This window comes from Rhincodon typus, chromosome 7 (assembly GCF_021869965.1).
Source record: "Rhincodon typus isolate 14 chromosome 7, sRhiTyp1.1, whole genome shotgun sequence".
NCBI lineage: Eukaryota > Metazoa > Chordata > Chondrichthyes > Orectolobiformes > Rhincodontidae > Rhincodon > Rhincodon typus.
In genome coordinates this window covers 66067751-66082103 of record NC_063338.1, presented here as the reverse complement: position 1 = coordinate 66082103, position 14353 = coordinate 66067751, and the positions used below count along the sequence as shown (strand labels likewise).

Sequence of the window (14353 nt, the reverse complement as noted above, 5' to 3'; positions counted from 1 at the left end):
TGACTTGTGCCATGTAGATGGTGGATGTGCATTGGAGGGACAGGAGACACAGAATTCAAAGCCTCTGATTTGCTCACACAGTAGCCACAGTACTTATATGGCTGGTCCAGTTCAGTATTTGGTCCTTGATAATCTGCAGGATGTTGATAGTAGAGCATTAAGTGATCATAATGTCATTAAATATCGGTTAGAGATGGTTAGATTTTCTCCTGTTGGAGTTGGTCACTGCCTACAACTTGTGTGATGGGTATGTACTTGCCAGTTATCGCATAGGCCTGAAAGTTGTCCAGATCCTGCTGCATAAAAATGCAGATTTCAAATGAAGATGAATATTGTGCAATTATCAACAAACATCCCCACTTCTAACCTTCTAATGGAGAGATAGTCATTGGTAAAGTGGTTGATGATGGCTGAGCCTGGGACATTATCTTGAAGAACTCCTGCAATGATATCTTGGGTCTAATTTGATATACCCCCCAACAACCACAACATTTTCTTTTCTGGGAGGTATATCCCAAAACTTGTTGAAGGTTTCGCCTGATTTATATTGATTCAGCTTTTCTAAGTTTCCTTGATGCTGTACTCGGTGAAATGTGACTTTAATGAGAAGGGCAGTCACTCGCACCTCTCTCTGGAGAACTGCTTTTCTGTCCATGCTTGGACCAATACTGTAAATGAAGTCAGGAGTTGAATCATCCTGGTGGAACCCAAACTGAATATCAGAAAAATGGTAAACAGAAAGAACTGCAGATGCTGGAAATCAGAAACAAAAACAGAAATTGCTGGAAAAGTTCAGCAGGTCTGTTAATATCTGTGGAGAGAAATCAAAGTTAATATTTCAGGTCAGACGACCATTCAGAATGTGTTGTGTGTGTATGTGAAAGCAGAAGTTTGTCTTTCTAAGTCTAGAAGGTCGCTCTATCTCAAAATGTCATGGACAGATGCATCTAAAACAGGAAAATTGGTAAGAACAAGGTCAAGTCGGGTATTCCCTCATTATACTAGGTTGATTCTGGATTTGAGAGCATTGGTTTCAGAATACTGAATGGCCTGGACAAAATGGATGTTGGGAAGATGCTTCCATTAGTAGGAGAGTCTATGACGCGAGGGCATAGAACGGAGGTAATGAGAAACTTCTTCAGCCAGAGAGTGGTGAATCTATGGAATTCACTGCCACAGAAGGCTGTGGAGGCCAGGTCATTGAATATATTTAAGACTGAGATAGATAGGTTCTCGATTATCAAGGGGATCAAGGGTTACGGGGAGAAAGCAGGAGAATGGGGTTGAGGAACTTATCAGCGATGATTGAATGGTGGAGCAGACTTGATGGGCCGAATGGCCTAATGTCTGCTCCTATGTCTTATGGTCTTATGATCTTATGGTCTTATGGCTTATGAGGAGAAATTGAGTAGACTGGGACAACACTCATTGGAATTTAGAAGAATGAGGGGGATCTTATAGAAACATAAAATTATGGGAATGGATAAGATCGAAGCCGGGGGGGTTGTTTTCACTGGAGAGTGAAACTAGAACTAGGGGACATAGCTTCAAAATGAGGTGAAGCAGATTTCAGACCGAGTTGAGGAGGAACTTCTTCACTTAAAACGTTGTGAAACTGGAATTCCCTGCCCAGTGAAGCAGTTGAGGCTACCTTGTTGAAACTTTTTAAGGCAAAGATAGATTTTTGAACAGTAAAGGAATTAAGTGTTATAATGAGTCGGTGAGTAAATGGAACTGATCTTTTTGAATGGTAGAGCAGGCTCAAGTGGCCAGATGACCTATTCCTGTTCCTATTTCTGACATTCATGTGTTCTTATCTGTCACAGACCCAATCTAGAAGCTAAACCCTTCAAAACTCAGTCACCTTATTGCTTTTGATCCAGTCTTGGTGATGGACATTGAAGTGCCCCACCCTGAATGCATTCTGTACCTAATGCCACCCCTTCGTAATTCTTACATTTATGTTCAAAGTAGGGAAGTATGGATTCATCAGCCAAGGAGGAGTTGGACAAGGTGATTAGAAAAAGGTTTCCTTGCCTATGTTTAACTTGGTATCATGAGACTTTGTGAGGTCTGGAGTCAACGCTGAGGTCTCCCGGAGCAACTCTGTCACCAATGTGCTGTGATATCTGGTGGGTCTGTTCTGTCTGTTGAACTCATCATGCCAGGGATGTCTAGAACATTGTCTGCAAGGCCTGATTCTTTGACTGTGCATCACTAGTCTAGGCTAGACGGATTTGGCCTTTTTTGCATGAGTGAACTATGTGGGTTTTCATAGCAATTAACAATCATTTTGCCAAAAGCTGATTTATGGAATTCAAATTTCGTCATGCATTAGTGGGTCTCTGGATTACTAATTCAATGATCTTATGACTTCAACCCCACTTTCCCATTGAAGTTGCTTGTCAAAGGGAAGAGACAAAGCATGCTATAATAACAAAGGTTTAGGTTAAAGCCAACAATTTGCACTGACTGCTCAAAGACTATGAAACTGTATGAGCTTTTATGCCTAATTAATGTAAAATGTAATATCATTGAAAAATGGGTAGGTAGTTTTGTGAATTGTAACAAAACTTTGTTGACAATGATTCTATCTATTTCTTTAAAGGTTGCCAATCAAGTGGTACAAGCATTGCTTACTCAAAAGGTAAATCAATTCACTAACTCCCTGCATTCACCTACTCTAATTGTTAAAAAGCCAATTAGCACAAGATTACAAAGTGAATCACAAACTGAATGATTTACTGTTTCTCAAGAAGCAAAAACATTGAGGCTGAGAACAATACAAATGATATCATGAGACATCAGTTATACTGGCCATGACACAGATTCTGTCGTTACTCCAATAGGAGCCTCTAGCAAATTCAGGCACAATAATTTTATGAATTGGTGCGATTCATTGTTGTAAATAGTGTTCCACTGTCATAGCTTGCATTTTAACAGGCAATGGTTGGATTGGAAAAAGTAAGACTCTCTGCTGTCACATATGTTCTCAGTTCTTCCACAAATAGTCCTGACTATCCACAATGATGTGGAAATTCTTTTGAAGGGAAGGAAAATTAGACGAATCATTCTCAGGTTTTTATTCAGCTGGGCACAATGAAAGATTAAACTAGGAGAGAATGTTATTGGCTGTAGTGTCTTGTGTTAGGAAAAAAACGCAGCACAATACTTGTGTGCACATGTAAAAGATATCAACCATTATGTGCTATTGTCATCAGTACATGTTGCTGTAGGTGTTAGGCTCTTTGAGATGGTCTTCCCAATTAGTAAATTAAACCTGCAGGGAGCAAAGCAACCCATCAATTTTAAGTCCTGTATGTTTATGTCTTAATCATGTTATTTAATTTTGAAAAAAAAACTCAACCTTGGTGTTTTTGTTCCCTCTTGTTAGTTTCTGTGTTATGCGTTGCCCCTCTGTCAAAATAATGGAGTTGATTAATTTAATCTATTCATAATGGTGGTTAATACTAATATGAAATACGATGTAGATGTCATGTGCAGTGAATCTAGCCTTTTCTGCCAAAAGCATCTGGCTGTTTTGCTTAATATCCCTTTATGAAGGTGACAAAGTATAATAATAGCCCAGCCTAAGACTGGGGGTAAAGGGGACTCGGTTTTCAGCTCACTGATCAAAATCACTGAAAATTTATAGCATCAATTGAACCCTTTATTGAGATTGCATTTGTTTTCTCATTCTATTGTACTAATTGTCTGAAAAAATAAAAGATTAATAACAGAAATGAGCTATATTTTTGTAATCCTCTCTTTCAATATAACTATACCTGCAGGATTTAAGAGAAGAGTGCCTGAAATTACGCACTAGGGTGTTTGATCTTGAACAACAGAATCGAGCATTAAGTGTTCTTTTCCAACAGAGAGTTCGTCTAGCCTCTGATTCCCTTCTACAGGTATGTATATTTACATCAGCATTTTTTTCTGTCAGTATTCTCATACTTAATTTTAGTCATCTTTCAAGATTTTACGTCAAATTAGACTAATTCATCTATAAATTGAGATGATGTCATTTTTTTTCAGAAATTTTAGTATAATCCACTCTTGTTGTAATCAAAGGGCTTTTGTAAATGTATCTTTATCCTTTCATTGTCACTACTTACAAATACTGATATTAACTGGAATGTAATAAATTACGCAAAAATCAACTGGTCAGTGTAAGGTTCAGACACAAATAAAAATAAATGTCCTAATTATAAAGTTCTCAGTTTATACTGCTGTAGTACTTCAAATACTTATTCAATGGAGAAAATGACTTCAGAAATTCAGTGATTCAGAAATTTATGTCATGAAATGTAACCTTAGTCTGTCATTCTGGAAATACCTTATGAAAATGAATATACTTGCTAATGTATGCTTGCCTCAATAACTGGTTCTTTAATTGCATTTTGTGATTTGAATACAAAATTGCAAGACTGTCGTTAAACATTCTGTAGTCATGATAAAACACTGAAAAGTTTAATTCACTAGTTACATTTTCAACTTCAATAAGAATATTTCATTGTGACTACTTCAGCAAAATGTTCAAATGATCTGCAGGACAGCTGTGGCAAACTGTTGACTGAAGTATATTACAGACTAAGACTGTTGACAGATTCTGTTGTAACTACAGAATAACAATTTACCAATTACTATTTTTGAATTGCAATCTGTTTCATTTCCTATAAACTTTACATCTAGACTTAACTATTTAAATACTGTCCTGGACAGCTTTCCATCTTACACCCGCTAAACCTTATGCCTCAAAATTCCTGTTAACCATTTATCAACTTGCAACATATGGTGGACACTTTACTACCTTCTGAAGTAGTCAAAGAGCCAAACAGTTCAGGGACAATTTAAGCTGGGCAACAAATTCTGGCTGTGGCAGTAACATCCACAACACATACAGTGCTCTTAATAGAGAATTACATTCCAAGGCACAAAAACAGAAATTGCTGGAAAAGCTCAGCAGGTCTGGCAGCATCTGTGAAGAAAAAGTCAGTGTTAACGTTTCGGTCCGGTGACCCTTCCTCCAGCAACTTCTGTTTTTGTCCCCTGATTTACAGCATCCACAGTTCTTACGGTTTTTACATTCCAAGGCAGTTCACAGAAGTGTGAACAGTCTGAGTGGATTATAATATAAGAAAAGGAGTTGGTCATTCAGCAAATCTCCAATCCTTAAGTCTGTTTTGCCATTTGATTCATTTTATGTGCATTTCAATTCTATTTACTCGGCTTTTTTTGCATAACTCTTAGTCCTATCAAAAAGGTATTGACACAGCCTTGACAATCCCTGAATGACTCAGCTCTAATTTTAAGGTTATGCCCCTTTGTTCTGTAGTCTCTCACCAAAGAAATACATATAAGGAGCAGTGACCTTAAACATTGTCAAAGAGGTGAGGTTTAAGGAGGGCTTTGAAAGAAAGGGAAATCATAACCATCAGTGGTGGAGTGGTTAGGTTTGTACGTGTGCAAGGGGCTAAAATTAGAGGATTGATGTAGAGCTGGAAAATTTTATAGAAGTAGAGAGAGGCGGGGTCTTTGAAAAGAAGGAAGAGAGTTTTAAAATTGTGCCTGCTCTTAATTATGAGCCAGTGTTAAATAGCAAACACAGGGCTGATGATGAACTGAACTTGATGCAAGCATGGGTACGGGCAATAGATTTTTGGGTGAGTTTAAGGTCGTATGGTTTGATCATTGAAGGTCAGCCAAAAGTTTGTTGGAATAGTCAAGTCTGGAGGGAACGTGGAGGATATGAGCCACAGATAAGTTGAAAAAAGCATGACGTTGGGTGATGTAATGGAGGTGGAAGTGGTTTTTGTGTTGGTACAGTTGTATAGTCAACCAAAGAAATAGCTAAGTGAAAGAACTTGCCTGGGAAAGCCTGTAGGCAGACTTGATGATAAGAAGATGTTGGGTGGGGTTTTGAGCAGCGCTGAGAAGCAGGGAGCAGCAGACAGAGCTTCAATATAACTAATTACAATGAGTAACTAATCATTCGCATTTAATATTCACTTTTAACTTGTATCTAGACACACTATAACAATGCTGCTTGAATGACTGATGTACAAGTCCTCCAGTCTTGTTAGTTCCATTTAAAACATATTAGATTTTGCTACATTTGGTAGTGATGTGATTTGAAAGATCTGAAAATGGGTCACTGGACTTGAAACATTTGTTCTGCTTTCTGTCCTTAGATGCTGCCAGATCTGCTGAGTTTCTCCAGCAATTTTGGTTTTTGTTTCAAATTCTCAGGATCCGCAGTTCGTTAATTTATTTTCTGATTTGAAATGTTTGTTAAAACATTCTTGCTGTTGTGTTAAAGGTGAAACATTGGTTGGAGTCACAAATTGGAATGTACAGAAAAGATAGGCTTGCTGTTTGAAAATTTCCTGCGAGTGTCAGCAGAGAAGTGTGTTCTATTCTCCACAGCAGAAATGATTTGCCCTACTTCAGGTTCAGGCTCTGTTTTATAGCATTCATCTTTATGGATTTTCAGACAATAATCATACTTGGAAAATATGTAATAAAGAGCGCATTTATTCCTCAGAAGATAACCCACCTTTTAGTTCTCAAAGGGTCAACAAAATCCAATCGTCATTCAACAGATAATATGAAATCAAGATAAAGATTACATTTGATAGTTTTCTTTTCAGTTGATAGATTGAGGAGAAAGCCCAATAGGAAAAAGTCATAAAGTATTTGTAATAAAGGTTCTTATCTTGCCTTATAATTTGGTAAAACTGAAATCTAATCAAAACCGCAAGTGCTTGCCAGGCTCCCAGTCAAATGATGAAAGAAAGGATACTAAATAAAAGTGGGACTTCTAAAATTTTTGCTGTATTTGCACTGAATGTGTACTCTACAAATTCAAAAGCTATTCAGCAAATTACCATACTGCAGACTGTGCAGTATTTACATTTGATAATTTTGCAAGCGTTTCAAAAATTGATTGGCTCGTACTTGTAATTAATGTCTCACACATCTGAATTGGTATTTTGCATTAAAACAGAAGCAGAATACTCTGGATACTTGATATCTGAAATTAAAACAATGTGCTGGAGAAACTCAGTCAAGCTGCATCTGTAGAGAGAGATGCAAAGGACTATATTTTCTGAGCGATAGCAATCGCAGTCAGATTGCCAAACTTCTCCTAGTTTGTACGACTAAGAAAGAGTTCCTGGCAGGAGATTCAAATCATGACTCTTGCAGTAATGCAGGGCTGACCTGAAATCTAACAGTTGCTTCATAAATCAGGATAGTTGGAGGATGTCAAATCTATTCCCTTTTTACACAGCAGTAGTTGCCATATTTTGTGACTTAAATGGTCCAGTCACAACACCACTGTGACACCTTCTGTGAAAAGTTAAGTATTAAAGGTAAGTCAGGCATTAGAGCACATGGTTGGAAGAGTGTCAGGTAAGTTATGGGTGGTACGGTGGCACAGTGATTAGCACTGCTGCCTCACAGCACCAGGGACCTGGATTAAATTCCAATCTTGGGTGACTGTCTGTGAGGAGTTTGCACATTCTCCCCATGTCTGCATGGGTTTCCTCCCATAGTCCAAAAATGTGCAGGCTACGTGATTGGCTAAATTGCCCTGAAGTGTCCAGGGTTGTATAGGCTAGGTGGATTAGAAATGGTAAATGTGAGGTTACAGGAATAGGATGGGATGCTCTTCGAAAGGTTTGGTGCAACCCCGATGGGCCAAATGGTCTCTATCTGCATTGTAGCAATTCTCTGATTCTAAATGATGGATCATTCAGGGTAGATTGCGGTGGGCGGGAGGCATTGGACCTGGCAAGGGGAAGCTTTTGGAGTGTATTGTCCAGCAGTGAGATAAGGGTGGCAGCTCTGAAAGAAAGTGATGAAGACTGGGGTACGTCAGGTACCGTGGGGGAGGGAACTTTGAGGTGCTGAGCTGTTGGGCTCCGTAGCGGGGATGGAGATGTCATGTCCTGGGGGTAGAGAGTAGGTGTTAGGTCAAGCAGTGTGGGAGACTGTTGGGTTCTGAGAGGAGGGGCTGTGTTGGGTCCTTCTGGCCAGGATGGTGTCATGTCCAGTGTTGAGGAAAGGGGTGTATTGGGGTGCATGGTTTTTATTTTATTCATTAATGGGATGAGGGCATTGCTGGCTTGGCAGCTTTTATTGCCCATCCTTAATGGCCCAGAGGGCAGTTCAGAGTCAAACACATTACTGTGGGTCTGGAGTTACATGTAGGCCAGACCAGGTAAAGATGGCAGTTTCTTTCCTTAAAGGACATTAGTGAACAAGATGGGTAATGATGGTGGGAGTTAAGTCCCAGTGGGAAGAAGGGTGTCAGGCCTAATGGCAGGAAAGGAGCATTTGGTTGTGGGTGGGAGGGGTGTTGTTGAAGTTGCTTGGGGGAATACTGGGTCTGGCGATGATGGGGGTGGCTCATATTAAGTCAGGGTCTGGGTGTGTAAGGTGTCAGGGGCACTGTAAGGAATTTAGGGGAGGTGTGTGTTGTAAGTTAGAGTGTCAGTATAATAGTTACTCAGGGGTTAGACCTGCCTTTTCATAGTCTAACCTTTCCTTGGTAACTATTACTTGTACCACAACAGAACCCTGTAAATTCTGATTTAATGGATAGTTTTGGAAGATTCCAAGCATAAGGGGAAATTTCCCAGTGGAATCCTGAAATTCTTGGCAATTCCCTCGGAGTCCGCTACATCAGGAAATCTGCAGTTCCAATACATAATTCCCATCTGACCGCGGAAACAATTGTCTGGCATAGGAAGATTCAGCCCAGAGTTAACTGAAGGAAAAAAGAAGTGAAGATTTTTTTTGAAATGATTTTAAAATCTGATTTTATATTTATAGAGCTACCAAAGTGACTGTGTAAAGCATAGCAGGACCAGCTGAAGTGAACAGTAGCAGAACTACCATTAAATTTTAGTTCTTTGCTGAGATGAAAGACCTCAGGATTAAATTTCCTGCTGTAATAATGGAGATTTGAATTATTTTTGTTTTGTCTATTAAATTTTAGTTGTAGATAAAAGTATATAGATATAGATATAAGATTAAAGTTCCAGCAGTACAATTTATATGACATGACATGGAACGACGAGATCACAGTGATTTTCTGGAGAGAGTGCAATTTCTTGTAAAACTGTTTTGAATTTTTGCATTTAGGTGAGTTAGAAAAGCACTTTATTTTGGAGAAGACTTTCATTGATCTGTCATTCTCTGGATTCTTTATTACACCACACATGAAATTGTAATGATCTCGGCTTGCAATGAGAATAACAATGAGGCCATCAGCATTGTCATTATTAATTGGTCAGCTATTTCCAATGCTCACACACACACAGTCAATCTGTTCAGGTTGCCATGTTCCTCCAAAAGACATGCTATATCAGTACTTCACCAAGAGATTCAATTACAAACACAGCATAAATTTGGGGTACTTAATACAAATACACTGTAAAACTGTGCCAAAATAATTTGGGCACCTTCATTCAAGCCTTAATAAATTTTTAACAGTGCATGAGTCTTAGTTACTGCCAAATCACTTCACTGGCACTGAAGATTAATTTCTAAAAATCTGGACTCCCATTTCTGCATGTTTTAATTATTGTTAAATTTAAAGATATTTTTGTCTCCCTCCTTTACATACATACACAGGATGTGGGTATTGCTAACTAGACCAAAATTTATTGCTAAACCCTAAATGCCTAGGGATAATTTAAGAGTCAACCAAGTTACTGTGGGTCTGGAGTTACACATAGGGCAGAGCAGGTAAAGATGGAGTACACTGGTGAACTAGATGGGTTTTTCCAGCAATCATAGTTTCATAGTCGTCACAAGACTCTTAATTCCAGATCTTGTTATTGAATTCAGATTCCACCATCTGCCAGGATGGGATTCAAACCCAGGTTGACAGAACATTAACTTGGTGTCTGGAGTAGTAGACTAGCAATAATGCCGCTAGACCATTGCTTCCCCTCAGTGGCATTTTTCTTTTGTCTTCCCACCACCTGCCCCACCATCACCTTGATTTTGCTTTCTCAACATGATTTGTACATTGGATTTGATCATTTAATTTAAAAATTCAGGTTTAGATTTTAAACTGGATTTTCTGGTCCCACAGAAGCAGTGTAAGAGGCAGAACTAGGAGCCATATTTGGGAAAAAAAATCTAATTGGGTTAGCTTCCACTTGCAGCTGGGATCCCCTGCTGAGGCCAAAGCCCACCACTTGATGAGACTATCTAAAGGACAGTCAGGCTGGGATAACTAGCAATGTCTCCTCTCCGTTATTTCGGCATAGACCTCAGCTGGAGACCATTCTGTGCAGGGCTACTCCCTCTGTACTGATGGCCTGACAACTGTGGACACAAGGGCTTTGAAACTTTTTTTCTTATAATCTTGCAGAGATCATCTGCATTTTGAGCCCTAGTGGTCTCCTGCCTGTCTTAGCACAGCTCGCCTCTCTCAGTAGGACTGCTAGCTGGATATTGCAGTGGGTCCACTGATTGGATCTTCATTGGTCCGCTTGCATCTTTAATTGGACAGGGCATCAGAGACTGCTTCTTAATTGACTGCTTCTGTTCTGGCTATCAATAAAAGATTTCATTTAGGCATGTCGCTTCCAGACCAAAAGAGCTCAAAACACAAGATGTAAACAGGAGAGTTCCTTAATAGGGTCAGCAATTCTTGGAGAGAGGTTTATAAAATTCCACTAGCAGTATAAATTAGTTATGTGTGTTGCAGAATCAAAGAGGAGCAGCAGGAGTGTAAAGTGAGTTTTACATTTTTATTTGAACATCCAAAAGCATGGCATGAGATGTGGGGGAAAGCTTTAATTTATTTAATTTCAGTGCATTTTGTTGCCAGAAGCAGATGCTTCCGTTCACTTGGGGTTTCCTGAGGGAAGAATTGTTGGAAAAGTTGCCCGAGCTTGCACCTAGTGGAAGAAGTCTACAATGGCCCTCACAGGGGCAGAAACAGTCAGCTTGATTAGTTAGTATAAAAAGAGATATACTGAAGCCTTGGGAACAAACTATGAAAAAGATGAGTTGATAGCATGTTCCAGCTAGAAGAAGGAACTGAAGAGTACACACTCATAAGGTCTTTAAAGAAAATTGGGTTTCACTTAATCGATAATGGAAGGATCCTCTTGTAATTTGGTATATTGAAGAATAAGTCAAATATTAAGAACATAAAGTAAATTCGGGAGGGCTGTGGAAAACTATTTAATATTGCTCTCAAGAAAATGAAGATTTCTTAAGAGAAGGGTACTCTTGCTGGTGGGGTGGTATGTGAGTGGCAAAAATAAAAGTAGAACTAAGTTTAGAGCATAATCTATGTAATGAGTGGGATATTGTAGCCTAGATCTGTTAGTTAATTCTGGATATTTGGGTTTCTTTTTGTATATTAATTGTCCATTGTAACACTACATTGTTGCAGTGATTTATTTAATTAGCTGTGAATTATTTTGGGACTTCCTCTTGTTATGTAAGACCTTAAATAAATGTTTCTATTTTATATGTTATTACATGTCGACTCCCATTATTGCATTTGATTAAAGAAGTAATGTAATGATCCGAGCTGATGGCAGTACTAGACCAGTCAGGTCTCACACTAAAATGTGACTCGTTAGATTGTTTTCATATTTCAGTTAACATCGTCACTCACTGAAAGATAATCACATGAGACTTTAGATTTTCTTTAACAGAACAGGAGTTTATTCCACAAAAGACAAGATAAAAGAAAAGGATGGAACCGCAATATAGAATTAAGTTTAGAAAAAAGCTTAAAACTCACAACAAATCATAGTTTCCAACTTCCCAACACCATCTATTTACAGACCAGCAAATCCAAAGAAATTACACCTATCAATCCTTTTTGTTCGACTTAACTGACTCACACCAGTTTTTAATATCTCATGTGAGGAGATTTCTTACACGAGTATTCACAGTACGGAGAGCTTGGTTTTTTTCAGCTGCTAATAACCTGTGGATTTCTAACCAATCAGTTCTGATTTTAAAGCTGCATAACCTAAACTTCAGGTGACTGTTTTCCCTAAACTCTCCTTTACTCCTTTAAGGACAGAAAACTAAACTTGCTTGTGGTACCACTCAGGTCTCCCGTGAACCATCCTAAAAACTTTCAGTCTCTAAATTAAAGTCAATCTTTAGAATATTCTGAACTGAAAACAAACTAATGACTTTTAATGTTTACCTTTTGTAAGCCACCACAGTATAAACAATTTTCCATTACTGCCAAAGGAGGTTGCAGTAACCTATTTGCTGATAAATAGGTACTGCACTAGATTGTTGTTCCAGAAGGGCTCTTTAACATTGTTTTTAATAAGAAACAATCATAAAACTAATCAAGACCATTTGTCACTATTTTAAAATCTAAGCTCCAAAACTGATTTATAATTCACACCCGTCATCAAAATATCATTTCATAACTATCCATATTAAATTGTTTATAGAGACTAACCAGCTGATTGTAATTTTTAATCAATTAACACATACTAATCAGCCATAAATGAGGCCAAGACTAAAAGAGATTGCTTTTTCAAAGCATCATAGAGTTTTTACAATATGGAAAGAAGTCCTTCAGCATACCATGCCGGCTCCCTTCATCAGACATACATCGAAACTAATCCGATTTTCCAGCATTTGGCCCATATCCTTGAATGCAATGCATTTCAAGTGGTCATCTAAATAGTTCTTAAGTATCTTGATGGTTCCTATCTTTAACACCCTTTCAGGCAGTTAAAGAAGGAAAGAAGAAAGAACAAAGTAAGAAGACTAAAGCACAGGAACAAGCACTTCAGTCCACCAAGTCTGCACCAACACATAATGCTTTTCTAAACTAAAAACCTTTTGCCTGTACACATGTCCACATCTCTCTATTCCATGCCTATTCAAGATGCTTCTTAAACATTGCTATAGTATCTGCCACCACCACCTCCCCTGGCAGCGCATTCCAGGCACATAACACCCTCTGTAAAAAAAAAAATCTACTTCTCATAATTCCTTTAAACTTACCAACTTTTACCCTGAAGCTGTGTCCCCAGTAATTGACATTTCTACCTTGGGAATAAAGAACACTGACTATCCATTTTACCCATGTCTGACATAATTTTGTGAACTTCTATTAGGTTATCTCTCTTCATTCGACATTCAAGTGAAAACAAACTAAGTTTCTCCAATTTCTCCTTATTCAGTTCCAGATTTACACAACCCTCTGGGTGAAACTTATTTTCTCAAATCCGCTCAAAATGTCTTGCTCCTTGCCTTAAAACTGTGCCCTTGTTATTCAGCCTGTGTTAAAGGGAAAGGTTTCTCCCTATCTAACCTGTCTGTGCTCTATACACCTCAATAGGATTCACACCCCTCACTCCCAGCCTTCTCTACTCTAATAAAATTAACCCCACCCTATCTAGTATGTCTTCTTAGCTGAATCACTCCAGCCTAGGCAATGTCCTGGTGAGTCTCTTCCACACCCTATCTAGTGCAATCACATTCTTTCTATATTGTGGTGACCAGAACTGCATAAAAGACTCCAGCTGTGGCCAACTAGTGTTATATATAGCCGCAACATGACCTCCTTTTCCTTGTATTCACTACTAATAGAAGCAAGTATCCCATTACGTATTCTTACACATCTTATCTACCAGCCGTGCTGCCATCGCTGATCCATGGGCATGCAGACTGAGATCTCTCTGATCGTCTGTACATCCTAACATCCTACCACTCAATGTGTACTCCCTAGGCTTGTTAGTCCTCCCAAAATGTATTACTTCATATTTTCAGGATTAAATTTCATTTGCCACTGTTCAGCCCATCTATCTTGTTCTTTAGTTTAAGGCTTATCTCCTCATAACACCACCAATTTGCGTATCATCTGCAAATTTACTGATCACACCTCTACTTTGAAGGATTTGATCATTAATCTTCAGATTTTCACTTACCACATGATCTGTATTTAAGATTTGTTTGGAGCTGTCACTTTTTTAAACTGATAAGCTTTTACTGATTTTCTAGCTGAATATCCCTGCATCCATTTAGCTATTTATTTTAAAGATACATCTTTTATGCTTATATTTAATTAAAAAGCTGTTAATTTAAATTGTTGCTATGTTTCTAAACCATTAATAACTTCAATATAATTTTAATCTCCTTTTATGCAAAGCTCTATTCTTTCAGACACAGTCTTATAAATTTACCAGAATCTATTTATTTTGTGCTATATCCATCTTAGCTTTCTGGATTTTCAGTTACTGTTCTGTTGACCTGTTTGCTAACTTTTCAGCTCAGTTAATTAAGGCCTGGTGCCTTTTTATCTTGCTGAACTTGTCTTTTCTTTCCCAATCCT

The 14353-nt window shown here is 38.3% G+C and overlaps 1 protein-coding gene across 1 annotated transcript in view; it reads left to right on the top strand.

Annotated features, from left to right (window-relative positions):
• Positions 1 to 14353, top strand: part of nckap5l (NCK-associated protein 5-like) — a 287803-nt gene that overhangs the window by 108620 nt on the left and 164830 nt on the right. The window contains exons 4-5 of the mRNA XM_048599236.1: positions 2609 to 2647; positions 3792 to 3911. Of these exons, the coding sequence (XP_048455193.1) occupies positions 2609 to 2647; positions 3792 to 3911 (159 nt within the window). The remainder of the gene's footprint in view (positions 1 to 2608; positions 2648 to 3791; positions 3912 to 14353) is intronic.